Genomic DNA, 26312 nt, shown 5'->3' with positions numbered 1-26312 from the left:
CAAAAAAGTGGATGAATAACATATACATTGCTTCCACAATGCTTTGAAGTCTCAGAAATTAGAGAACCCAACATACTGGCTCAGATAAATCTCTTCCTGCTTCTTGGTCATTCTGCAGACTGACCTGTCTCCTATAAATGGGTATACTTAAGCTATTTTCCATTCTTTTGCTATTAAAAAAATATGGCAAAAATAGATATAAAGAACATCCTTACCCACCTTTACTTGCATGTAGGAATACATCTGAAGGATAAATTCCTATCAGTAAAATGGCTGAGTCCTAGAAATCCCTGCTACATAATATTAAGCATCCATCTAATAAAGGTTCCTCAACTTATGAGACTAAAACAGGTTTAATGTATAGTATTTATATTGGTGCCATATTTTAAAGAATCCTTGATTAAACACGAATTATTTTAAACACTAAATCCTTGATTACAATAACAACTCAGGGTTTGTCCACAAACATTAGGAAGTAAACTAATTAGCAGTGCTTTAGACCTTTCTGGTACCTAAGCACCATATCAGATAAACACGCCCATGTAGTTATACATATCTCTTGAGATAAGTTGAGAGCTGTTTATTTTGGATTCTCCTCTTTCTTAATTGGCTTAAGAAAGTTCCAAATCTGTAGCTAAGACTTTGTAGGAACAGACATATTCCTAAATTCCCTAGTCTTAGAAAATAGTCACAGTAGTAAATAGGACAAGTCTATTTAAAACAAGAAGATTTCTGTTGTTTTTTTTAAAAGCGTGATCCTTGTGAGAGAGTAGGTCTCGGTGCGGGTGAGTGGTAAACAATGCCAGGGGACTGTTTCCTTTCTCCTACCAGAACGTTGCTGTCAGTTATGCGACAAGGAAAGCATTTTTTTGCTAAGGATTTGAGGCTCCAATAAGTTGTTTAAAGCCAGACTATTTTTATTTATTTATTTATTTATTCACTCGGAAGAGTTTTTCTGGCTACTTTAATAGCTGTTAGGAGGCTGCCCGAGCTCTGCTCGGAGACCCTCACTACAATCGCTTGCTATCACTTAAGAAAAACATGACCTTCACTCCTGTTGCAATCTCATGGCAAGAACTGGGCCATTGCGGAATTTAGTTAGAGTACCTTAAAAAGCAGCTGCCTTCGGACAATGAGAATCCAAGCTACCCATTTGGCAGCTTGGACCACGTTTTTTTTTTGCAAGGAATCTCCACTAGGTCGCTTGCGTCTGTCAGCACCACCCTCAGGACAAAGGGTGCTGGGGAGTGGAGGTGGTGGGACAGGGAGGAGGAGTGCAAGGTTGAGGGCAAAGGGCTGCAGCGAGAGGCGGCTACCTGGTTTCAACACCAAACCAGTCTTTTTTTTCCAAGTCTCCCGCGAACCTACGGCCCGAGGTCACACACACCGCCCGGGGTCTCGCTCAAGAATTAGGAGCCAGGCAGCCAGCTTCCTCCGGAGCCCGGACCCGGACATTTCGCCCGAGGGGGACAAGCACCACGTGGAGACACAGACTCTGCAAAGCGCCGCCCGAACCGGGAAGCCAGGACCCGGGGCGACGCTGCAGGCAACGCCTCCGCTGCCAACCAATGGGGAGAGGGAGCCGCGTCGGGGCTTTCGCCCATTGGGTGGCGCTGGCCCCGCCCCCCGGGCCGTGCAAACCCTCCTCGGCCACTTAGGTCTCCGCCACCGAGGAGTCGCCCAGACGGGCTTTTGTGTGCGGGCTGCTGGCCACCGGCTTCCCATCAGCTCCCTTCCGCCTGGTGCTCCTAGGGCTCTCTCAGGCTCTCACGCCCCGGTTTCCTAGTTCTGTCTCCCTCGCCTCTTTTCCTCTCTCCGTCCTTCGCAGCTCGCCATGCAGAAGAAAGACGTCGCCCCGCACGGCTTCCTGCCTCCCTTCCAGCATTTCGCCACGCAGGCCATCCATGTGGGCCAGGAACCGGAGCAGTGGAGCTCCCGGGCGGTGGTGACCCCCATCTCCATGTCCACCACGTTCAAGCAGGGGGCTCCCGGCAAGCACTTGGTGAGCTGGGTCTGGCTGGGGCGGTCCAGGGTAGGGCGGGAAAAGAGAGGTGGCTGACTCGTTAAAAAGGCACCCACGTAATGTGTGAAATGATTTACACATCAGCAAGGCAGCCGGGAAGGATGTTTGCTGCACCTGCAATCCTCCCTTGCGATAAAGGTTTGTATGGGATGGTCCAGTGATCCTATTTCTTTTTGATAAGCAAGACGAGAAGGAAACAGTTTGTCCAACTTGCCATCTAGATCTGGCCTTAAATTCATGGGATTCTGGTAAACGTGCAGTTCAGTACTGAGGATCATAACTTCCTGGAGTTACTTTTAGCAGCAACAATTATAAAGATATAATGAGTCGGTCAAAAAAAAGTTTTTAAGGGTTTTATAACTCAGAATCAAGATCATTTCCAGTAGCTGTATTCAATTGTTAATCGTTATTGAGTACTTACTCTTTGCTAGATGCATAATTACATGTGTTATGTGTTTTACATGTATTGTTTCAGGTAATTCTGACAACTGCCGTAGCCTGAACTAAGTTTCTCATATTTCTCATTAAAACAACAATAACAACCACCTGAGATTTAGGGACAAATAACTAGTCCAAGGCCACAGGGTTAATAAGTTGTGGAGCTGGGATTCCAGCCCTGTACTGGAACCCCACTTTTAGGCATTCGGCTACATTGTGCTCTACTCCAATAATGCTAGCAATAATGTAACTCATTGCATCATTTCAGCAGTGTGGTTTAGTGATTAAAAGCATGAATCCCATGTTGTCAGCGGAGCTAGGTTTGGATTCTGACACCACCTCTTCTGACCTGGGTGACCTTGAGCAAAGTTACTTAACATGCTCAAGCCTCAGGTTGATTCTGTGTAAGTGGGTTAATAGTACCTACCACATAAGTTATTGATATGTAGGTTAAGCCATATGGTACATTATAATTGCTCAGTAGTTTGGTATTTCATGATGCTCACATTTACACTTTTTTCATTGGATCCTCAAAACAATCAGATCAGGGGGCAGGACCAATATTATACACTTTTTAGAGAAAAGGAGCTGACCCAGAGGCATTGGTAAGTGACATGTAAGGTTTAGGAGCGCGCCCTCTTTATTAACCACGTAGCCCTTTCCCTTTTGGTAGGATTCTTGATGGGTCTTGGAGTACTTAAAAGTTTCTGAGGTTCAGAAAAAAGTTAGTTAAATGAACTTGGTAGGTCCTAAACCTTGAATAAACTTCAAAAACCTCTTCACTGTGGTATGCTATAGAAAGTTGAAGAAAATTCTTTTAGATTTAACCCTTTGTTTTGCCAGGTAGAATCCTAAGGACATTTCTACCATTGGCTTAGGATACTTCTAGCTGCTGTGTTTTGGAATCAGGATGTATACACACAACCTGTCTTCCAGCATGTGGTTTGTGCCTGATGCAAAGTTTTTGTGAATGTGTGGCCACCAGAGCTTCTTCACAAAAGTTAGCCATGTAACTGTGATAGTAATAATTTAAATGTTTTCAGAGAGCCAGCAGGGATGGTAAAATGCACAAGCTCCACTTTATACGTTTAAAAAATCAGTGAAGGATCTAAAGAGTATTTGAGGGGCTGAATGAGAAGCATCTAATTCTTCAGTTCCATTTGGAAAGCTATTGAATAGGCGAGGGGGTAGGAAATGCTTCGAAAATAGGCTTCTCCCCATCCCCTCAAAGTTAAATCTCTGCAGTGAATATGGAAACATGGGCTTCCCGTGGCAATTGCCACATGAATACAAACAGGGCTTTTTGTTTTTTTGTTTTTTTTCCTGTCTGGTAAGTACGGCTGCAGGTCACATCAATTAGGTGTTGCTGGGAAGAGATGAGAGTAGCTGGAGTCCTATAAAATATGTCTACACCGTTTGTCAAAAACAAGGAAACAAAGCAACAAAACAAATGAAAATATATACTTATAACCAATACTGGGAGCTCGTGAATCAGAAACAAAGGTGTAAAGAGTGGTTATCTTTTGTTTTGTGCTACAGGAGGAGGGCTTTGGGGGGAGGGGCGGTTAGGATATTCTAGGACTTTCATTTAAATCCCGGGTTTGAATTCTGGCTGTGACACTCCCTATAATATTTGGCTTTACTTTCCTCAAAGCAGAGCACAGGATTAAATAAAATGACTGGATGAACACATTCAGAATGGTGTCATACACATGAAATAATACAAAATTTTAAAATGGTGTTGTGTGGAGCTCTCCCCCCCCCCTTTTTTTTTTAATTTAATACATTTTATTGATTTTTTACAGAGAGGAAGGGAGAGGGATAGAAAGTTAGAAACATGGATGAGAGAGAAACATCGACCAGCTGCCTCCTACACACCCCCCACCAGGGATGTGCCCGCAACCAAGGTACATGCCCTTGACCGGAATCAAACCCGGGACCCTTCAGTCTGCAGGCTGACGCTCTATCCACTGAGCCAAACGGGTTCGGCATGACTCTCCCTGTTTTGAATCACTTTTGTAGAGCCAGGATCTGATCCTTGAACATTTGTAGAATCTGTTCATAGCTTCCTGTTGGAAGCTAAACAGAACTTGCATCATTCTCTTCTTAGGAAATGAAATACATGTTAGAATTAGGTTTCCTTTTAGCGTAGGTGATTCCCTTTTCTTGATGTCTCCAGGTTAATGGGCAAAGATAAGTCTAACATAATAATAATAATGCTAATAATACAATCAGTTTTCTAGTAGTTGGCATGGAGAGGACTTATATATTACCTCATTTTATCATTACAACAATTTCATGAACTAGATGCTTATAGTTTGTTCCCATTTATGGATATTGAGATCGACTGTGGGGAATGCTAAGTAAGTTGGCTGTTGGCATGTAGCTCATAAGTGGTAGGTACAGAATTCTAATCCAGTTTCGCTGACTTCAGAGCCTTTCCGTACCACTACACTGTTACCCTCTTTATGGCAAGACATGCCATAAATAAATAAAACTTTATTACAGTAGGAGGAATTCATAGATGTGGAGTTGTCCAGTTATGACTGTAATAATGAACTTAGATTTCTGACTTCTTTTCTTCAGGGTTTTGAATATAGCCGTTCTGGCAACCCCACCAGGAATTGCCTGGAAAAAGCAGTGGCAGCCTTGGATGGGGCCAAGTACAGTAAGTGATTTCCCATCCCAAGTTTGTGAAGTCTGGAATGTATTCTCGCATGCACAGAGAAGATCACAGAAGCATAGAATGCAGAACTGGAATGAAATAAGGATTAGCTAGTTCAACACTGTTATTTTACTAAAACATTGAATTTTTTACCCAAAGTTCCACAGCTGGTAAACTGTGCATATATATATGATTATTACGTAAGAATAAACATGAATTGAGACAAAATGGCAGAATTTTCCATTTGGTATTCATGTAGATACTCTTTATCTGAAGCTGTCAATATAAATAGATAAAAATTAACTAAATTTTATAAGACTCCCTAAGAGAATATAAGCTTTCTTATATTCTGGTTCATTCATCTGATTGTCAGTGCCTGAGAATAGCAGCATTTGCACTAGCAGGTACCATTGATAATGCATTCTCAGAGATTAGAAATTAGCTCTTGAATCTTATGTTTATTTTCATAAGAGAGTGGATTGCTAATAAATATCTTTGTAATATTTATGCAAATGATGCTAAATGAGGGGAAAATAGTGAATAAATACTGAAGTCTTAAGTGTAGCCAAAACCAGTTTGGCTCAGTGGATAGAGTGTCAGCCTGGGGACTGAAAGGTCCCAGGATCGATTCTGGTCAAGGGCAAGTACCTTGGTTGCGGGCACATCCCCAGAGGCAGCTGATCGATATTTCTCTCTCAACTATGTTTCTAACTCTCAGTCCCTCTCTCTTCCTCTCTGTAAAAAATCAATAAAATATATTTTTTAAAAAAGTCTTAAGCATTTTCTCACAGCAAGAATGTAGGAATGAGAAAGAATAATGTGAATTATTGGGTTTGTTTGGGATTTGGGAGAGGCGGATGGTTTTATTTTGGATGAAATTAAACACAAAACTGCTGAAATTTAGTACTGTGTGGGGAGCATTATTTTCTGCAGGAGGTATAAAGACTGAATGTTTATGTCAAACACTTTTCAAGTGGGATCCAGAAAACATGGTTGCTTTTAATTGCACTTTGAAGTTTAGCCATCTATGTGAATTGTTGCAGTAGACAACTGCAATCCTAACCTACACTTTTCTGAGGAGATTTATTTTCTTTTCTTTTATTTTATTTTTTGAAAAGTTAATTGGATTGTCCCTTCCACCAGTCACAGGTGATTTTTTTTTTTTTTTTTTATCATTAAGATGATTTATTGGTATTTTGTCAGGATATTTTCTTTTATAGTGTTAAATGTGCATAATGCCAGTTATTTTTTATTTTATTTTGTTTGTTCAGCATAAGATCATATTTGTCTAAGAGAGATTTACATTTAAAAAAAATTAAAGTACATTTTATTAAATTTATCAGACAGGTCTCAGGTGTGATTTTGAGTTTTGTTAAACTTGCCAGTTATACTAGTACCGTGGTCTGCCAACTGTGGCTCACAAGCCACATGCGGCTCTTTGGCCCCTTGAGTGTGGCTCTTCCATAAAATACCACGGCCTGGGCGAGTCTACTTTGAAGAAGTGGCATTAGAAGAAGTTTAAGTTTAAAAAATTTGGCTCTCAAAAGACATGTCAATCCTTGTACTGTTGATATTTGGCTCTGTTGACTAATGAGTTTGCAGACCATTGTGTATATCCCTATAGTTAATGAGTCATAGCTTAGCTCTATTCCTCAAGTTTGAAATTTCTTTAGAGCCTGATATTTTCAAACTGTAATTTAATTGGCAATTGGCCTTTTATTTCAGAATTCTATAAAAAAAAAAAAAAATTACTTCCTTGAAGTGTATCGGAGAAATGTTATCTACTTAAAGCAGATTTATATATTTTTAATTACATAGATATTTTATCTTTGAAATGAAAAGGGGTATTCTGTAATGATATTCGTCATGGGACTTCTTGAGACTCAGTGGTGATAACTGTCTTATCAGCAGAGAGGGACATGAAGTTAATAATGTAGGTGTTTTTAACCTATTGGTCTGACTTTTTGGTTTACTGTAACTTGGTTTTTATTTTAGGTTTGGCCTTTGCTTCAGGTTTAGCAGCCACTATGACTATTACCCATCTCTTAAAATCAGGAGACCAAATTATTTGTATGGATGATGTATATGGAGGTAGGTGATTTCTTGAATTCGTGTTGTGTCAATTGGTATTTAAAGATAATAGTGGGTCCTGAATTATATTAACAATGTTGCCATGATTGGTTCACTTACTTTAGATTTGAGTACTAGGAAGAAATTGTCTAAAAAGACACTGATGTTTTGGAGAGCATGCTCATTAATGTTTGAAGAATAGAGGTTGTGTTTTTTGAGAAATATTTTCTACTTTATGCCACTTGGTGTGGATACCAAGTATGTTTCATTTGACTCTCTAGCTTAAAAAAAAAATCCAAGCCTTACATTCTTTACAATACACAATAGCCAAATTGTTTAACCAAAGTAGAGTTGCTCTTAGTTGTATTTTTCTTGGCAATTGATGCTTCCTTATGTTTTTAAAGTGATTATACAGATAATCAATATTAGGAATAACATTTCTAATACGATGTCCTTTCTATTTTATCTGATTCTCTTCTGCTTCAGGTACAAACAGGTACTTCAGGCGGGTAGCATCTGAATTTGGATTAAAGATTTCTTTTGTTGATTGCTCCAAAATTAAATTACTAGAGGAGGCCATTACCCCAGAAACCAAGGTAATTCAGTTTTGTTTGGCTTGATGTTTTGTTTTCATCATTTTTGTTTATGAGGGGACATAAATCTGAATAACAAATTTTATTAGAAACTTTTGGAAGCGATCAACAAGAATAAGATAGGTCTGGAGTCTCCTAAGTATTACAGCATAATGATTAGGTACCTAAATTATGAAGTGGGATCCAATTTCTAATTCTGTATCATAGTTGTTATATTATTTAACTAAAGTCTCAATTTCTTCATTTGCAAAATGGGGATAATTGTACCTGCTTTATAGAAAGTTTGTTGTGTGAATTAAATGAGATAAGGCTTATGAAACGCTTAGCACAATTCCCAGAACATGATAAGTATTACAAAATTTGTTAGCAAAACCACACAATTGTTAACTGCAGTACTAAGCTAGTATTGGTAACAGAAGTCATCACAGAAATTGGATTACAGAAAAGGAAGCTTGTCAAGCCTCTCCAAGTTCTAAGCAAAGTGGCTTTTTAGGGGTTTTAAGGGATACTTCGGCAATAATAGAAGTAGAGATGGGCCACTAGCAATCTTTAGCCTCCATCCTGGGAAGCTTGTATGCCACCGGAAGGTGTTTTGTGCTGAAGTGAATGGCATATGTGCTATTCTTTTTTGGTACCTCATTTAAATTCTGCATGGGTAAAAGAAGGACCAGTGTCTTTTATAAGTCAACCCCTTCCAACTTTTTGTTACTGATTAAAAGCTTTGAATTGTACCCAAGATAATGTTGCAGTGAATGCTAAAAAATGAAACTATGTTCTCACACAAATACTTTGAAGATAACACCAGGGTGAACTTTGAGTGATTAAGGTTTATTTTCAAAGGAATTTTTTTTTTTTTTAATCTTGCTTGGGAGAAAAGATACTTATTAAAATAGCTAGTCTGAGTCTTTCTAAGGAAAGAGAGCAAATTGTGAGTATATTAATTCTTGTCAATGTAACTTTATGTATTATCTCTTTACTGACTTGAATCAATACACAGTGGTGCCTCACACAACGAACTTAATTCGTTCCAGGAGCAAGCTTGTTATGCGAAAAGTTCGTTATGTGAAACGCGTTTTCCCATAACAATACATGTTAAAAAAAATAATTCGTTCTGTAGCATAAAATATGCTAAGATGACATAAAAAAAAAATATGCTAAGATGACATATTTTTATTTAGATACATCTAAAAACATAATTTTTTTAAAAAAAAACACACACATTTTTTTAATTTTAAGACAGACTAAGTAGAGTCTACCGAATCTTGCACATCTTCATCCATTTTCTGCTTTTTGGCCGATGGTTTCATGAAAAACCTGTCCAAAGTTCGCTGTGCGAGGCGTTCGTTATGCGAGGCACCACTGCATTTCCCCCTGCCCCCCAAAAATATTTGCCTCATCATTTGAAGTAGGTTTTTTTGCAGGTAAACCTACTTTTTATTTATTTACTTATTTTTACTTTCATTTTTATAATGAGTGGAATAATAAATTCTAACTAGGGAATAATTTTTATAGATTCTTAAAATTAATTCTCATAAAATATACATTACTTAATTACCTTATCTTATGATAAAACTCAAGAGTTTTTATCCATTTATATAAGTAATAAAAAAATAAATGTTAACTCTTAAAAAGAAATCAGTAGATAATGTCATTCAATACAGCGGCACCTTGTTTAACAAATAGAATTATCTTCTTTGGTCTTAAATAACTATCAGGCATCAATTATGTACCTGAATTGTACTAGATTTTGGAACATACAGATATGTATATGATATGGTCTCTTTCTTAAGTGAACTTGTCAGAGCTGTGTGGTCCCCAAAGAGCTGTAGCCAGGTTTTCCGTGTTTTTGTTTTTGTTTTTTTAATATATTTTATTGATTTTTTACAGAGAGGAAGGGGGAGAGATAGAGTTAGAAACATCGATGAGAGAGATTCATTGATCAGCTGCCTCTTGCACGCCCCCCCACTGGGGATGTGCCCTCAACCAAGGTACTGCCCTTGATGGGAATCGAACCCGGGACCCTTCAGTCTGCAGGCCAATGCTCTATCCACTGAGCCAAACCGGTTTCGGCTGTTTTGTTTTTTGGTTTTTGTTGTTTGTTTGTTTTTTGTGTGTGTGTGTGTGTGTGTGTTACTTTCTTCTCACTCTAAAACCCATGTTCTTCAAGACCTGGGTTCTTAGTTTATAATTTTTAGTGTATCTGGAATTACTGACATTAAGGATTTTTTTTTTTTTTTTTTTTTTTTTTTTTTTTTTTATCATAGAGCTAGTTCTCTTTAATGAAAATTCTAGGATGTAACTTTAGACAATCTATGTTATTCCTAAGAACAAAATTTCCAGACACTGAATTATGTCTTTAAAAAAATCCTCTTTTTTTAAAATAATTACAATAATTTCGTGGAGTACTTTTCTGCTTATATGTAAATTATCTCATTTGATTCTTACAACAACTCTTATTAGGTAAATATTACCAGGCCCATGATACAGATGAAGAATTTGAGGGGTACAAAGAGTAAGTTACTTAGCTATGGCCTCTCAGAAATTTGTGAGGGCTAGGATTCAGATTTGAACCTTTCAACTTCATCATCCAGGCTCTTTTGATATAGCCTCCCAGATGGTTAAAACATATGGGATGTATGTCTGTACAGTGTTGTTGACAAACTACTGGCATTTACTGAATTGTTTTAGCTGGTTTGGATTGAAACCCCCACAAACCCTAACTTGAAGATGATTGACATTGAAGCCTGTGCACATACTGTCCATAAACATGGAGACATCATTTTGGTCGTGGATAACACTTTTATGTCGGCATATTTCCAGGTAAATGCAAATAAAATGTTTTGGTTTGATTAGTGGACTAGAGGGACACCTGTAATTGGGTTGAAAAGATATTAACTAATGGTAGAAAAGGCCCAACTATAATAATTTGTCTAATCCATAACGATGACTAGATTTTATGAGTTTGAAAATTATTTTAATGTAAACAAGGCCTTTCTTTCCTCAGGTTAATACCTTGTATGTGGGACTTTGTGTGTTTTAAATGTTGTCTTAATTAGCTTTTAGGTTTTTATAGGATGTGTAAACTCTCCAAAGATGTAACCTTATTTTCTGATTGTATCTGTCAGGGCCTTGCACATAGTAGGGACCTGCATGTTTATGTGCTGCTTACAAGTTGGTAACATTATTTCTCAGTTGTCCCTAATTCGTTTTTATTTGACCAGCCTTCCAAATAAAAGGAAAAGAAAAGCTGTACTCGGTGACATCTCGATGTATGTCACGTATTAGTTCTTCATTTCTCTTCCTTCCTCCTAGCTTCTCTTCCCTTAGCACCCATAGATTATGCATAACCCTTTATATCTTAACCTTATTTGTATTATGAATTTCTACTTAGTCTCACATTGTAGCTGTAAATATTTAGAGTGCTCCTTTTAAACCATCTTTTTTTTCCCTATCTATCCATCCCTCTACATACATCTCCATATCCACACTTTGCCATTTATTCTTCATTTCTTTGCTTTTTATCTCCTTCCCCCCCCCCCCCCAATTTATTTTTCCTGTTTCATTTGGCTCCCTTTGTAGATGATCTTGGGATTTCTGTAATTGAGTAGTTGTCTGCCCTTGACTCCCACTCCTTTCTCCCTCTCTTTTCTCTAGTAACCTAGTAACTAGTAATCTAGTAACTCCTTATTAGGAGTTACCTTCTCCCTGCTCTTTCGTTCCTGCCTGCACCTTGTAGTCCATTCTTATTACACTTCTGTAGTGCTTCTTTATTGTGCAGAGCTCCAGAAACCCCAGCTCCGTTTCTTCAGCCCTCCAATTAGGCACGTGTTTACAAACTCAGTTGTTCCCATTTCCCCCCTTCTATTCTGGGCCCCTGAAGTTGGGCCAAGCTTCTGCCTTCATGTGACTGGCTGACTCCCTGGAAATTTGCATAAGCCTGTTCACCTCTATCCCTTGTTTTGTTCAGAAAGCATTCCTATGTTTTTATTTTCCTTTCCTGAAACACTGTTCCCAGCTAAACTGCATTTATATAGCTTCATGGGCCCCTTACCTTCATGATATGTGATGGTCCCTCAGTATCCAAAAGGATTGGTCCCAAGAACCCCTGTAGATACCAAAATCTTATGAAACACTTATGAAATGTTATGAAGCTAAAGATCTTTATATAAAATGGCATAGTAGTTGTATATAACCCATGCATTTCCTCTTGTGTACTTCAAGTCATCTCTGGGCCACTTATAATACCTAATAATACTCTGTAAATCAACGGGGCATATGGCCCGCCGGCCGCCAGTTTGACATGCTTGCTGTAAATGCTATATAAGTAGTTGTTATACTGTTTTGCTTAGTGAATAATGACAAGGAAAAAAAGGCTATGCATGTTCAATGCAGACACAGTCATTTTAGGCCTAATTACATAGTACCAGAGGCAGCAATGGTATAACTTTTTTTTTCCCAAATGTTTTCCATCTATGGTTGGTTGAATCCATGGATACAGATGACGGAGATAGAGGGCTGACTGTATCTTTAGTTGTTTTCTGTAACATCTCATAACAGAAAACCTAGTAAGGCAGTCTGTTTCGAAGTGAAAATCTCCTGGCATTATCTATTTGTCACAGTTGATTTTCTTTCCCTCTTCTTTTTTTTTTTTTTTTTTTTTTTAATATATATATTTTATTAAATTCAGAGAGAAGAAAGAAGAGGGAGAGATAGAAACATCAATGATGAGATAGAACCATGGATCGGCTGCCTCCTGTACGCCCCCTACAGGGGATCGATCCCACAACTCTGGGCATGTGCCCTTGACCAGTAATCGAACCCGGGACCCTTGAGTTCACAGGCCAATGCTCTATCCACTGAGCCAAACCGGTGAGGGCATCCCAGGTGATTTTCATTCTTAGATTCTTTATCCCAATTCCTTACTCATCTATCACTTACACTAGTCCAGTTAATACAGCCTATGAGTGATCTGGCTGAGTCACAGTGAGTCCTGCATACGTATTCCTAGAGTGGTGGCGTGAATTGTTTTAGCCTGGGCCTGTCCAGGTTACTCATCAGGCTTCACCCTCTCCTATTACCGTCACTAATATAGTCCAGTTTTTCTACCTTCCTGAAGCCCATATCACATTGCTCATGCCAGGGATGAAATGCTTCATTTCAATCTGGATGCATTCCAGTTGAATTAATCAATCTCAGGGTTCCTACGCAACCACATGTATTGATTCCACAAAGCAAATCCTCTGAAAAGGTCCTCTCACTGTTTTATCCTCATGAAAACTGAATACATTCTCTTTCTTGCCTGCCTTTTGTCTTCTGGATCTTCTGTAAGTCTCAGAAAAGACACAATGACAGATTTACCAGCATAAAGTTCAGAGTAGAGCCCTTTGATTCAGGTAGTTTTTTATCTGAGTGATCTATTGTACTAGTATTACTCTTAGTCCTTTTTCCTCGATGGTACAATTAGAGTCAGACAGTCCTTTTTTCCTGAGTTAGGTGAAATATTTTGCACAGTGTTTTCCTGGGTTACATAAAATGTTTAACATGATTCTTGGCACATGCTGCAATCAATCGATGTTAGTTACTGGGTTTTTCTGTTGACCATAGAGTTTACAGAATATTAGTCCTAGAGGAGACCTTAGACATCATCTAGTTTGAGAGATGAGCAAGCAGCTATGCAGACAGTGCTTAGAGCAGTATCTTACTAAAAACCTGATTATGAGGCCTGGCTGGGTGGGCAAATAGGTTTGAGCATTGTCCCCTTACACCTACGTGTTGTGGGTTCAATTCCCAGCTGAGGCCCATATGGTAGCCCATCAATGTTTTGCTCACATATTGATGTTTCTCTCTCTTAAAAAAAAAATTAATAAAAACATATCTTTGAGTGAGGATTAAAAAACACACACAAGACCTGTTTATGAAACATGTATAGTCCCCAACATTATAATACCTTCCAAAGACTAAACAGCTAGTGAGGTTAAAACACACACACACACACACACACACACACACACCATTTTAAAGAAAACATAAATGGAAAGATATTGATAGTATATTGTTTAATGAATATGTTGACTATATCAAAGACATCTTAAGACTAGAGAATTAACTTGCAGGACAAGTGAGGGAAACAATCCAAACTTTGTTTGTTTGTTTTTTTAATGGTGCAACTTTAGATTGCCTTGTCAGGGAAAGCAAAACTCTGAGGAAGTGACATTTATTTATTTATTATTTTTAAAATGTATTTTTATTGAGTTCAGAGAGGAAAGAAGAGGGAGAGAGATAGAAACATCAGTGCTGAGAGACAATCATTGAACTGCTGTCTCTTGAACCCCCCTCACTGGAGGATTGAGCCTGCAAGCCAGGCATGTGCCCAGACTGAGAATTGAACCATGACCTCATGGTTCATAGGTCGATGCTCAAGTGCTGAGCTATGCCGCTGGGTGCAGACAAGTTTCTTTATAATTGATTTAAACGTGGTAAAACTAGTATAATAAAAGAGTAATTAAAAGCCAAGATCATGGCAAACCAAGTGAATAAGCATAGCATATATTGTCAGGTTTTAATGATTAAAAATCAAAGAGATTACTTGCTGAATGTTTATGTTTACTGAATCGTAAGAATGCCAACATTTCTGCTGTAAGTCATAAACTTAGGAGCCAGTCAGCAACTGCCCTAGAGAAACAGGTTCAGAGTTTACCTGCTATTTCTAAAAAAAAAAAAAAAAAAAAAATGTGCCTTTGGATTGACTATTGGGTCCAATTCTTCATATTTTTATTTGGGGGAGGTAAGAAAGGGAGCAATATCAGTAATCCTGGAAAATTTTAAGATGTATATATTTTTGAAAAGTTAGAATAAGAATGGTCATTTCAATAACAAATAGTCAAGTAGTGAAACACATTTTCAGGTGATCTCTCATTTAAAATAAAAACCTTTGTTCTTTTCAGCGACCTTTGGCCCTGGGAGCTGATATCTGTATGTATTCAGCAACAAAATACATGAATGGTAAGACATGCAGAATCTACGCTTTGAAAGTTCTTTTCCATGAACCAATGAAAATAGTGTATGGTGGCTATTTTTGACTTTTTTGATCCCTATTCTTCCACTGTTATTTAGGTTTTCTCTGTGACTCATGTAGCAAGTAAAAAAATTACACTTTGATTAAATATAAGACTTCATTTATAATAGATCTAATGGGACTCATGATTTATGAGCAGAGGATTAAAATTTACTATAATATAATATACTTTCATCCTGCTTACAGGTTTAAAAGAAACATTTACTTTTTATATGATTTTAATTTTATTATTTGGAGTATGGCTTTTGCTATTATAAAATAAAGTTGATTTAAACTTATTCTAGAAGGCTTTTTTCCAGAGTTCTCTCAAGTGAAAGTCACATTTTTACAAATTATAAATTGAAATAAAAACACGTTGTTTTTAACTTAACCGTGTTTGTTTTGTCTTAGGCCACAGCGATGTTGTAATGGGCTTAGTGTCTGTTAACTCTGAGAGCCTCCATGATAAGCTCCGATTCCTGCAGAATTGTGAGTAATAAAAAAATCTGGATTATTTTATGGTCTCAGAAAATCTACATTTAATCTTTGTATTTCCACTAAATGTTATAAAGTGATAGCATTCTATTAATTTAGAAAGAAATCAGAAAAAAATTGGGTATTTAGAGGAAAGTAGGAAAATGGGGTTATATAGATTTAGTTATAGCATAATGGGGCTTTACAGCATGACACACAGGATGAGTTGTGTTATTTTTCAAATCCATGTTAATTTTGATCATAATGTGCTTAAAGCTCAAGTGCATTTTTAGTTTTAAGACTCAATGGATTTTTTTTCTTTTCTTTAAACACCAACATTTGGTGTGATGGCTTTCTTATTCTTTTTATATCTGAAATGGTGGTGAATTTTAAATAGCACATAAGATATAAACATAATTTTCATCAGATGTCTGTCTACGTATCTCTTCCTGGTTCGATTGTTTAGTTATCCCAGGATAGATAGGAGTTATTTTTAAGAGACTTTGATTAGTTATTACAGTTTGACAAACACATAACATACAAACATAATTAGGGATACAAATGCCCTTCTAGGAAGTACATAGTGAAATAACAAAAGGGGGCTCTGAGGAGGGAGTTAAAACTTACTGCTTGATAAGTTTCATTTGTAAAATGTCCGAGTGTGGTCTATATCCTGGAGGCATGTAAAGTCATAGGCTGCTTTAGACAAAAGCTGAATAGACTAACCATAGAACATTCAGTAATGACAGGAGCTGAACTGTTTTTTTCTCTCTATCTTGTAATACTTTTTCAAAGAAATAAAAGGCTCAACTCTGTGCAGTACGCCATTTTATTAAAGTCATAGAAAGGACTGTTTATGTTCATATTCGAAAAGTTGCTGTTGTTTGATATTCCTTTCCCCTCTCATTTTAAAGCCCATTCCTCTAAGCATAAATTATGCTCCATTCTCATGCTTCTGATTTGAGACATTAACCCCCCCCCCCAAACACACACACACACACACACACACACACACACACACACAAAAAAAAAAAAAAAAACAAACAAAACAAACAAACAAACAAAAAAACCACCACACAACTCTCAGAGACACTATCATGAAAAAGAAGGGTCAGAAAATGTTGGGGGTTCCTACCCACCTTCAACACTAACCTAGGATATGTTTATTTTGCAGCAATTGGGGCAGTCCCCTCTCCTTTTGACTGTTACCTCTGCAATCGAGGTCTGAAGACACTACAAGTCCGAATGCAGAAGCATTTTGAAAATGGAATGGCAGTTGCTCAGTTTCTGGAATCACATCCTCTGGTTGAAAAGGTTATTTATCCTGGTAGGTTAGTCTGATTTCTAAGCACATATTCTTGGGATTGTAAGGCTTATCCTAAGCATCCTGTGTATGTAACATTTATTTGTAAGTTAGGTGCTTTCATATATTTTCATGTTGTTCATTGATTATTGAATGCTGCTGGGTATCAGGTCTGTGGTGGTTCTGGTGGTAAAGAAGGTAGACATGATCTATGGCCTTGTGTTGCCTCATGGATGCTTGGATGTTATTAAATGTTGTTAATGGATAAGAAATTAGTCTTACCCAGCTGGGGTGGCTCAGTGGTTGAGCGACGACCTATGAACCAGGAGGTTATGGTTCGATTTCCCGGTCAGGGCACATCCCAGTCAGTGCACACTCAATCTCCAGTGTGGAGCATGTAGGAGGCAGCTGATGATCAATTATTCTCATCATTGATGTTTCTATCTATCTCTTCCTCTTCCTTCCTCTCTGAAATAAAAAAATTAAAAAAACCATTAAAAAAAGAAATTAGTCATATGCATTAGAGCAGCAATTTTCAACCTTTTAAATCTCATGGCACATATAAATTAATAACTAAAATTCTGCAGAGCACCAAAATTTTTTTTTCTACTTTTTGTCAATCTGACAAAAAAAAAAAAAAAAAAAGTACAGTTTTGATTCATTTATACCAGATAGCTATTGTTGTTGTTATTTTTTTTTTAATTTAATATATATTTTTTTTTATTGATTTCAGAGAGGAAGGGAGAAGGAGAAAGAGATAGAAACATCAATGATGAGAGAGAATCATTGACCAGTTACCTCCTGTAAGCCCTCTACTAGGGATCAAGTCCCCAACCCAGTCATTTGTCCTGACTGGCCGGGCCATTAGCTCTAACTTTTTTCTGCTTTAGGTTGGAACTTGATACATCTCTATTACTTGCACCCATCAAAATCCCCCCAAAATTCTCTTCCCTTTTGAATTCCTTCACATATAACAACCTGAAGAAATGCTCATGTGGAGTTAATAGACATACATGTTACTATTTGAATCTATTTTGCCAACGGTTTGAATTGTGGTGGTCTTAAGTAAATAACTATCTTAAACTCTTAGAGATATCTAGCCATGTATTCTTAGGTATACAGGAGAATTAAGCCTGATTTCTACCCTCAAAGAACTTTAATAAGCCAAGGCAAAAATACAAGGTGGGCAAAAGTAGGTTTATAGTCATGACTACATGAAACAGAATTTATTCTTATATTATTATTTATTAATTATTACATTATTTTTCATAGAGTCACTGTAAACCTACTTTTTCCTCATTCTGTATCTATGCTAGTAAGCGCCCTATATGTACCCCACATAAAGAGGTGTACATTTTGAATGAAGGAAGGGAGAAATGTTTTGGGCTGTGAACTGAAGAATGGATAGCATTTGTTAAAAAGGCTTGGGCAAGGCATTTCAGGTTCATTCAGTAAATATTAACTTCCAACTAAGGACCAAGCTTTGTACTAGCAACTGGAATCCAATTATCAACAAAAGAAAAGGATTTCTTACGGAACTGTTTGAAAGCCCGGAGACAGGCACCATGTGTGAGACTGGTGGGTCAGATTGGACCTGGGTTCACCAACCTTGGTACTTGATCGAGTCCAGGCTAGGAAAGAACTCAGAGCCAAGACTCAAACTATAAGAGAACATTTATTTAGAAAATTACAGCGGTAGAAGTAATTCATAGAAGAAATGGGCTGAAGAAACAAGTTATACAATAGAAGCAAAGGAAGGGCCCTTGGAGCTTGGGGGTGAGGAAGTTAAGGTGATGCGAGTTGGGAGGGGAAGGGAAAAGGCCTGGGCATGCTCCCGGTGGGAGAGTGAGCTGGGTCCTCTGTCTTAAGGGTGTTAAGGATGGAGATTTTAGGGGAAGATCTCAATAGAATATTCAGCTGATCTCCAGGTGTGTCCTTTCAGGGTCAGGTTCTCCACTGATTGGCTGGTCAGCGCCAGGACAGGGGGTCATTATCCAGTGCAGCCAGCCTTGAGGTCAGCCTTGGTGTTGCTTGTCTGGTTTTGCTGTTTTTCTGGGCTGGAAGCTGATATACAACTGAGGCTTAGTTGTTATCTGTAGGGACAAAAGGTCAGGGGATCCAAACCGCTTGACCAACGATATGCTAGGGAAGAAAGGTCATCCTAGGATGACGTCGTCCTACCCTGCAATTGTCCTTTTTGCAGCCACCCAGAGCTTCTCGCTCTGGTGACCTTGTGTACCTGGCCTATCGTCCTTGCTCTGCTCATGTTTGTCTAACTGTCTATGACAGAACTATGTTGGTGAATAAGACAAATATTAAGCAGGACAATATAGAAGGATGTAATTAACAAGGGATAGGGCAGTCAGTGTAGAGAATGTCCCAGGCAAAGGTCCTAATGATAACCAGACAGTGAGTGATTTAAGCAAAAGTGTGGAAAATGTATTACAAGCAGATTCAGACTCCCCTCACGGGATAGGGGGGCCCAATAATGGACTACAAGGCTCCCTCAAACCTTGTAGTCCAGGGGTATATATTTGCTACAAGCCTGCTTCTATAGCTATCCAAGTCATCACCTGATTGATTCCCTTAGTTGTTCTTGCCCAGCAACAAACCTGAACTTTCCCTGTTTCTATGTGTTCTTTCTCTGTCCCTATGCTGAACCTTTCCTGTTTCTATACATCAGTTCACCTTATTGTTGCAGGCCCTCCCCTGTTTTCCCATACCTCCCGCTTTGAGTCCAGAAACATTTTATAATTTCTGCTTGGTTGGTTCCTGTGGTGAGGCTTGCTCAAACTGCCGTGTCTGCCCCTGCCTGTGTTTTCCCCTGAACCCCTGCCCTATCTGTCTGTGTTTCAAATTAACCCTCTGCCTGAGGTGAAATAGAGTGTGGTACTTCTGGTGTAAAGAAAGCTGGTGTGGCTAGAGCATGGAGAGCAAAGGAAAGCGATAGAAAGGAAACCAGGGAGAGAAAGACGGGGCCCAGAACAAGCAGCCCGCTGAGACCGTCGGGAAAGCTCACGATTAGGCTTATTGGTAGTTGACTTGAGCAAACTGATTTTTTTTGTTTTGTTTCGAAATTACTTGTTTGACTCTAAAATAAGACTTTATTACAGGGCTGCCCTCTCATCCTCAGCATGAGCTGGCAAAGCGTCAGTGCACAGGTTGCCCGGGGATGATCACCTTTTATATTAAGGGCGCTCTTCAGCACTCTGAGGCTTTCCTCAAGAACCTCAAGGTAAGCTTTCAAAGCAGGTGATTAAATTTTAGAGGTAAGGTCTTTTTTACGGCAGTTTATTATTTCTCACTTGCATCCAACTCGGATAAATGTTTTTGTACCTGCAGATCCCACCCACAAACCTCTTTATCATGAAATGCATCGGGTTAGAAAATGGCTTTGGCGCGGTAGCAGATAATCTGAATATGTGTATTTATTTAGCTCTCCAGAGACTGCCATCAATTTGAGAGATACGGGATGTTCTAGCACATAGGTTTTCAAGTTTATTTAAAAGTAAACCCCTTTTCCAAATGAAATATTATGTGAGACCTCAAAGTAAGGTGCTGTTAGTGCAATGCCCGAGCCTATGCTGGAGCCCAGCCCAAGAATGGCTTTCCAAACCCCGTGACCTCCCAGGCTGCACCTGCCTGGAGTGAGGGAAGGGAGGCCTGTGTCTGATTGCACAGGGGCAGCAAGTTCTCAGGGGCCCAAGGAGAGTCCTTCATAACCGCACACTGAGCTTTCACTGGTCAACCTCACGCAGTAGACTGAGTTTTAAATACTATCAGTATATGTCAAATTACAGAGGGGATGGGGAGGGAGATATGGGGGAGATAAGAGATCAACCAAAGGACTTGTATGTATGCATATAAGTAAAACCAATGTATGGAAAAACTCTGGGGAGGGAGGGCATGTATGGTAGTGGGGGGGTGGGCAATGGTAAGATATGTACACATATAATGACTTAAGAAAAAAAAGAAAAAAAAGAAAAAAGAAATAAAATAAATACTATTGGTATAAAGAATAGGGTGCTAACAGATTCATCAAAGCCCTACTGGTCCATCTCTGAAATCAGAAAAATAGTAGTGTGTATTTAATTTAATATGGCTGTGAGAATAATTTTAAAAATATTTATAAAATTCTTTGCTACTAGAACACTAAATACTCTTTCTTCTATTCCAGGGGGTAGTTTAATGGATGTATTAATTTAATAAGTGATGCATGCTAACAAATAAGAGCTTAAACATTTAGATATTTTTCTTTAAAGGATAACTGTAACCAGACAATCAATGGGTCTACACTACAGTGTCTGTAACTACTTGAGCCAGTTAAGCAGAGAAAGGGTTGAATCATCCACAAAAATCTGCTCTGCAGCCCCGGATAAACCAACTGCTTATATAGGGTAGGACAGGGATTACATAGGGAAGTAGGGATTACAGGAATGGGAAAGTAGGAAGTGAGGGATGGGACTCCATTGTTTGGGCAACAAGGTTGTTAGTCCTTCCATGATAATAGGCAGGTCTTGAATGAGAATGGACTGCATTCCAAGATTGTCTGCCTGGTCCAAGGTTGACTCCCAGGTCCCAGGGACATACAGCTCCCAGCCAGAGTAGACTGTCCTTTCTTTAACTGGAACAAGGCAATCATGGTTAACAGAGCATGGTTAATATTTCCCATAACCATAACTAGTCCCCAATATTCTTTGTGCCCCTAACATAACCACAGAGCTAGGTCTCAAATGTAGTAATTCTGAGGTTTTAGAGCTCAGATTAATTAGGAAGATATAGGAGATTCACCTTTATCAACTTTTAATGTTGTGAAAGTTTATACATAAAATGTCTAGTTAATGAAATCATTGTTATGTATTCTATTCTCATTTTTTTTCTCTGACTTTCTTGGCCAGTTATCATAATCACTATTTCCTATCCTCTGTCCCAGGGCCTTTTGATTTAAAACATTTACTTTTAGATATTCATTTTTTTTATTTTGGTGGAAGCTCTAAATTAATATTTTCTTTGCTATAGTTGTTTACTCTGGCTGAGAGCTTGGGAGGATATGAGAGTCTTGCTGAGCTTCCGTAAGTATGTTTTTTTCTTTCATAGCATTTTAACTTTGATGTCAGTTTTAATGATCACTTGATAAAGAAATGTGATAAAACCAGAAATAATTCAAGATATTTAATGATCAGAAGAGCACGGTACTATTTAATCAGAATGGATTCTAACTCAATAGAATGGAGACTGATGAAATCTCATGGAGGCTACTTATCAGTGTTTTCTGGAATTTACCTCCACGCCTGTTCTGTCTGAAGCACATTCTAGCAGTAATTGTATGTTGGGCTTTCCTCCTTTGGCCCAGGACTTGTTCCATCCCACTCCGCCCTGGAAGGGAGATGGAGATTTCGTCCTGGAAGGGCTGATTTCAAGGCTCCTTGGGAAATGGGGAATGTTTTTTCTGATGAAACACCTCCAACGCCTTGATTGTCAGAAGAGGGCCCAGCTAGCTATAATCAAATATCTAAGAAAAGATTTCAATCAAGGACATTGTAGGAAAGCAAGCAAGAATTTATTGGCTGCACCAAATACACGTAGGACAGTGAAACAAGGAAGGGCATAGGAGAAGCAACAGGAGAGCCTAGGTTGGGCTTCTTTGGCTCACTGGTAAGTCAGAGAAAGGGGCCCTGGGGTCAGGGTCAGGGGGTTAGCCTGGGACGAGCTGCTACTGCCCTTTGCTCTCCTGGTTACAAGTCTCTTGGGGCCCCTTGGAGTTTAGGAGATAGGTGCCTGTGGGGGGAGGAGGGGATGTAGCACCTTATTTTACAGACAAGGAAACAGAGATTCAAAAAGTTTTGCTGATCCCTCAGATGTCACATGGGAATATGTTAGGAACTTAACTCTTGAGGCTTTGCAATGAGGGGAGGTAAAAGCAGCCTCCCATCTAAAGTTGATGCCTATTCTAACAATTACTTAACCTTTAAGCTTCAATTTTTTTATCCTTATAATGGGCTTAATATTTGAAATAATGATTATCATTTATTGATTACCCATCTCATCAAGCATTCCTGAATTATATCCCGACTTCATTGTATGTTACTATGACCATATGTTGTAATTATTGCGGTGGTCAATCAACAACTTTGCCTAATAATTTTCAACTGCTTGTGTGTTTTAATTTCCATAAACATTTCTGGAATAACTATGTTCTGGAAGCATTGTACTGAGGGGGTATTAGAGATTACCAAAATTTGGGCACATTTTCTGCTCTCTCATAGTAGTGTACAGTTAGGCAATTTCGCAAAGTTAAAAAGAAGAAATGATGTCCCCCAAAAATGATTCGGATAATTAAGATGACACTTAGAGATTTTGCTAGTCTTTCCAGATTTTGCCTGTTAAGTCTGGATGTACAAGAGGCACACTCAGCATACGAAATTGGGTTATTTTTCATAGTAATGAAATGTGCATTGCTTTAAGGCAAGTCTTAAACCTCTCCTGATTTGTTTAGGGATTTGGTTTAAAGTTGCTTGGCCCTCAGATGGTTCTGCTAGGCCACAACCCTGCTGCCTGTAGAGGAGCGAATCTAGGTCAGAGCTTGCCTGTTCTATCACCCTCCTCTGTGTCTCCCAACTTGGCTGCAACTAGTGCAGCATGGCAATAAGGGAGGGAGGAAGCAGAGCCAGTGTGCACTGGGTTGGTCTCCCAGCCTGAAGACATGTATTCATTTTTTGGCCTTAAAAAAAATTGTTTATCCTCTCTCAACCACAGTTTTCTCCATTGTCAAATGTGGTATAATACTGTGCCGTGCTCTTAGGGTTATTGTGAGAACATGGGGGAAAATAGAGCCTCAGCTAATGCCTTGGTTCATATTAAGTGCTCAGTAAATTCTGACTTCTCTTATAGATTATTTTTTATTGGGCTTTTACTACATCACTATATTGCACATACATCCCAGGTACATGTAAGTGCTTTTATATGTTCCTTCCATTAAGGACTGTAACACACTTTTGAGATCGATGTTATATCCAATTTTTATCTATTAAAATTAAATTAATGCACATAAATGACCTACGGTACCTGTTTTATGAGAAACATACAGTAAGTGATAGCTACTATTATTTCAGATAAGAAAATGGCCTCTGAGGACAGGTAAGTTTTACAAGCCCACACAGCCAGTATGTGGAGGGGCTGAGATTCATACCCACGTCTATTGGTCTCAGAGGCGTAAGTCTTATTTCTACCTGTGCACGCTCTGTTAAGGAATTAAGGGCCTGAAAAGGCAGAGCATTTTAAGGAGGATGTTTACATGTAAAACTTAGAGTAGTGAAAGAAGATATCCATTTACTTTGACCATGACTGATATTTTCTTTCCATGGGCCTGAAGTGAGATAGGAGAAAGCAGCTTAGGCATTGATTTTACTGGCAGTGTTCGGGTAAAGGTTGAGTGTGGGTGGCAATGTTAGTATTAGAGTTCAGGAAGACTGCCGAAACTGGTTTGGCTCAGCGGTAGAGCGTCAGTCTGCGGACTGAAAGGTCCCAGGTTCGATTCCAGTCAAGAGCATGTACATTGGTTGCGGGCACATCCGAGGCAGCTGGTCGATGTTTCTCTCTCATCGACGTTTCTAGCTCTCTATCTCTCTCCCTTCCTCTCCGTAAAAAATCAATAAAATATTTTTTTAAAAAGTCACAATTTAAAAAAAAAAAAAAGAAGAAGAAGAAGAATAGAGTTCAGGAAGACTATAAGCCCCTCTGTAAAGCCTCAGCCCCAGAGATCTCCCTCCTCTGAACTTTGGCAGTCCTTGTCTTCATACGGATTTGTGTCGACTATTCTGTTTTGTGAATTGTTCATAGTCTTTAGCTCCTGCTTTGTTATCTAGGGTAAAGAAGATATCTCATTCTTCTTAGTTTGCTAACTCTTACTATAATACCTAACCCATAATAGGTGCTTTGCCTTTACACTGAGTTGTGTGCCAGAACTTCTAATGCACACTGGCTGTTACTAGTGATCCTGGGTTGCCTTTTCCAGATCTGTCTGAGAAGGTCCAGTTCTGGATTGATTCATTGATCTAGAAGAAATTAATTCTGATTGGCTCTTGGTCCCAGATGCCTCTTGTAAGTTCAGCTGGTTGGTCATGGCATATGGTTTCTGGCCAAGGTCTCATTCAGGCAAGGTATTAAAATTTACACACTGGAGGCTATGTCTTTCCCTACTATATGGCACCTTCAGTGTCTGGATTGAGTGTACCTTACTGATGCTATAATTGATATAAAAAAAAGTTTGGATTTCACTTAAATGACTAGAAAAGATAATATTAACAATTCTTTTTTTTTTTTTGCCTATAAAAACTATAAGTGTATGAAGAATTTTATATTCAGAGTAGAAGAAATTGGAAGATAATTGCAACTTATGATTTAGAATATGCCTCCATTGATATAATATAGTGGTAAAAAATGTGCTCACTTTGGGCCCAGCCAGTGTGGCTTAGTGGTTGAGCATTGACCTATGAACCAGGGGTGTCATGGTTCAATTCCCAGTCCAGGCACATGTCTGAGTTGCAGGCTTGAGTCCCAATAGGGGGCCAGGGGATACTAGGAGGCAGCCGATCAATGTTTCTCTCTCATTGATGTTTCTCTCTTTTTCTTCCTTCCTCTCTGACATCAATAAAAATATACATTTAAAAAAAAAATTTGCTCATTCTTCCTTCCAGGGCAATTATGACTCATGCATCAGTGCCTAAGGGCCACAGAGATGCCCTCGGAATTAGCGATACGCTGATTCGACTCTCTGTGGGCTTAGAGGATAAAGAAGACCTAATGGGAGATTTAGATCAAGCTTTGAAGGAAGCGGTAAGTTTTATTACTTTAGTGTTTGTGGGTGTGTGTGTGCGTGAAAGTGGTGCTTAATCCTGGGGCTGGGGCTCCTATTTATAAAGAGAGCCTTGCTATGAATGCTTAAAGGTTTTTCTATTCTCTTCCTACAATAAACAGGGTGTATAAATGTGCATGGAACGTAGTCGAAGTGCAGATTTAAAAGGTGGTAGTATTCAGGAAAGAGTCCTTAGGGGAGGGGAAGTCATTGCCGGCATATTTAATAACCTGTTTTTCTTGTGCACTGTTTTTACAGCACCGTCCAAATGCACGTTGAACCTAGCATACCAGAACTGTTATTAGAAGTTGCTTCCTGAGAGATCAAATATTCTGAATGATCAAATGGACCATTAATGAACTTTTATAGATTTTCAAGTGAAAATTTTAAGGCACCTCATTACCTTTCACACAGCTGTAATCTTGCAGGGATCATCCCTGTTTTCCACAGTTTCCTCTTTCCCTTATTGTCATTGACAGGTCAATTCTGTTAATATCTTTTTGTTAATTTTTGGCATACATTTGCCTTTGAAGGAAGTGAAATTTGTGTTGCTTTTTGGGATTATTCTCTTCTTTTCATAGCATAAGGATTATATTGATCATGTTTACAACATAGTGATAATTCACTTTTGATGTTTTCTGAAGAACTTAAATTATTACATGAATGTTTCTAAATCAAGTGTGATTTTTCATATCATTGAAAATAGCACTTAAAACAATGGTTTACACTTAATTACCATAAGCCAAAAATCACATGCCTGTAAAGTCTACTGTGAAATTCTACTGATTTACGATGGTGTTTACTATATTTAAAAAAATAAATCTAATTATCAAATCCA

General features: G+C 38.6%; 1 protein-coding gene across 1 annotated transcript; it reads left to right on the top strand.

Annotated features, from left to right (window-relative positions):
- Nucleotides 1-1263: 1263 nt before the first annotated feature.
- CTH (cystathionine gamma-lyase) lies at nt 1264-26312 on the top strand. The gene is made up of 12 exons (XM_084871896.1): nt 1264-2002; nt 5048-5129; nt 7122-7217; nt 7683-7792; nt 10478-10609; nt 14734-14791; nt 15255-15332; nt 16492-16644; nt 19734-19855; nt 21640-21692; nt 25317-25455; nt 25733-26312. Exons 1-12 carry the CDS (start codon nt 1835-1837, stop codon nt 25751-25753), a joined length of 1212 nt encoding a protein of 403 aa, XP_084728022.1. The 5' UTR covers nt 1264-1834; the 3' UTR covers nt 25754-26312.

The sequence above is a fragment of the Pipistrellus hanaki genome (assembly GCF_964339955.1).
Source record: "Pipistrellus hanaki genome assembly, chromosome: 2".
In the NCBI taxonomy this organism is placed as follows: domain Eukaryota; kingdom Metazoa; phylum Chordata; class Mammalia; order Chiroptera; family Vespertilionidae; genus Pipistrellus; species Pipistrellus hanaki.
Note: the sequence above shows the minus strand (reverse complement) of the source record. Positions and strands in the feature narration are given on the sequence as shown.

Bases quoted from the DNA above. Each gene is read 5' to 3' on its own strand.
- CTH (XM_084871896.1), top strand. From the start codon at position 1,835: ATGCAGAAGAAAGACGTCGCCCCGCACGGCTTCCTGCCTCCCTTCCAG. The intron at 7,218-7,682 runs GTAGGTGATTTC...CTTCTGCTTCAG, and splicing joins TATGGATGATGTATATGGAG to GTACAAACAGGTACTTCAGG. The intron at 14,792-15,254 runs GTAAGACATGCA...GTTTTGTCTTAG, and splicing joins AGCAACAAAATACATGAATG to GCCACAGCGATGTTGTAATG.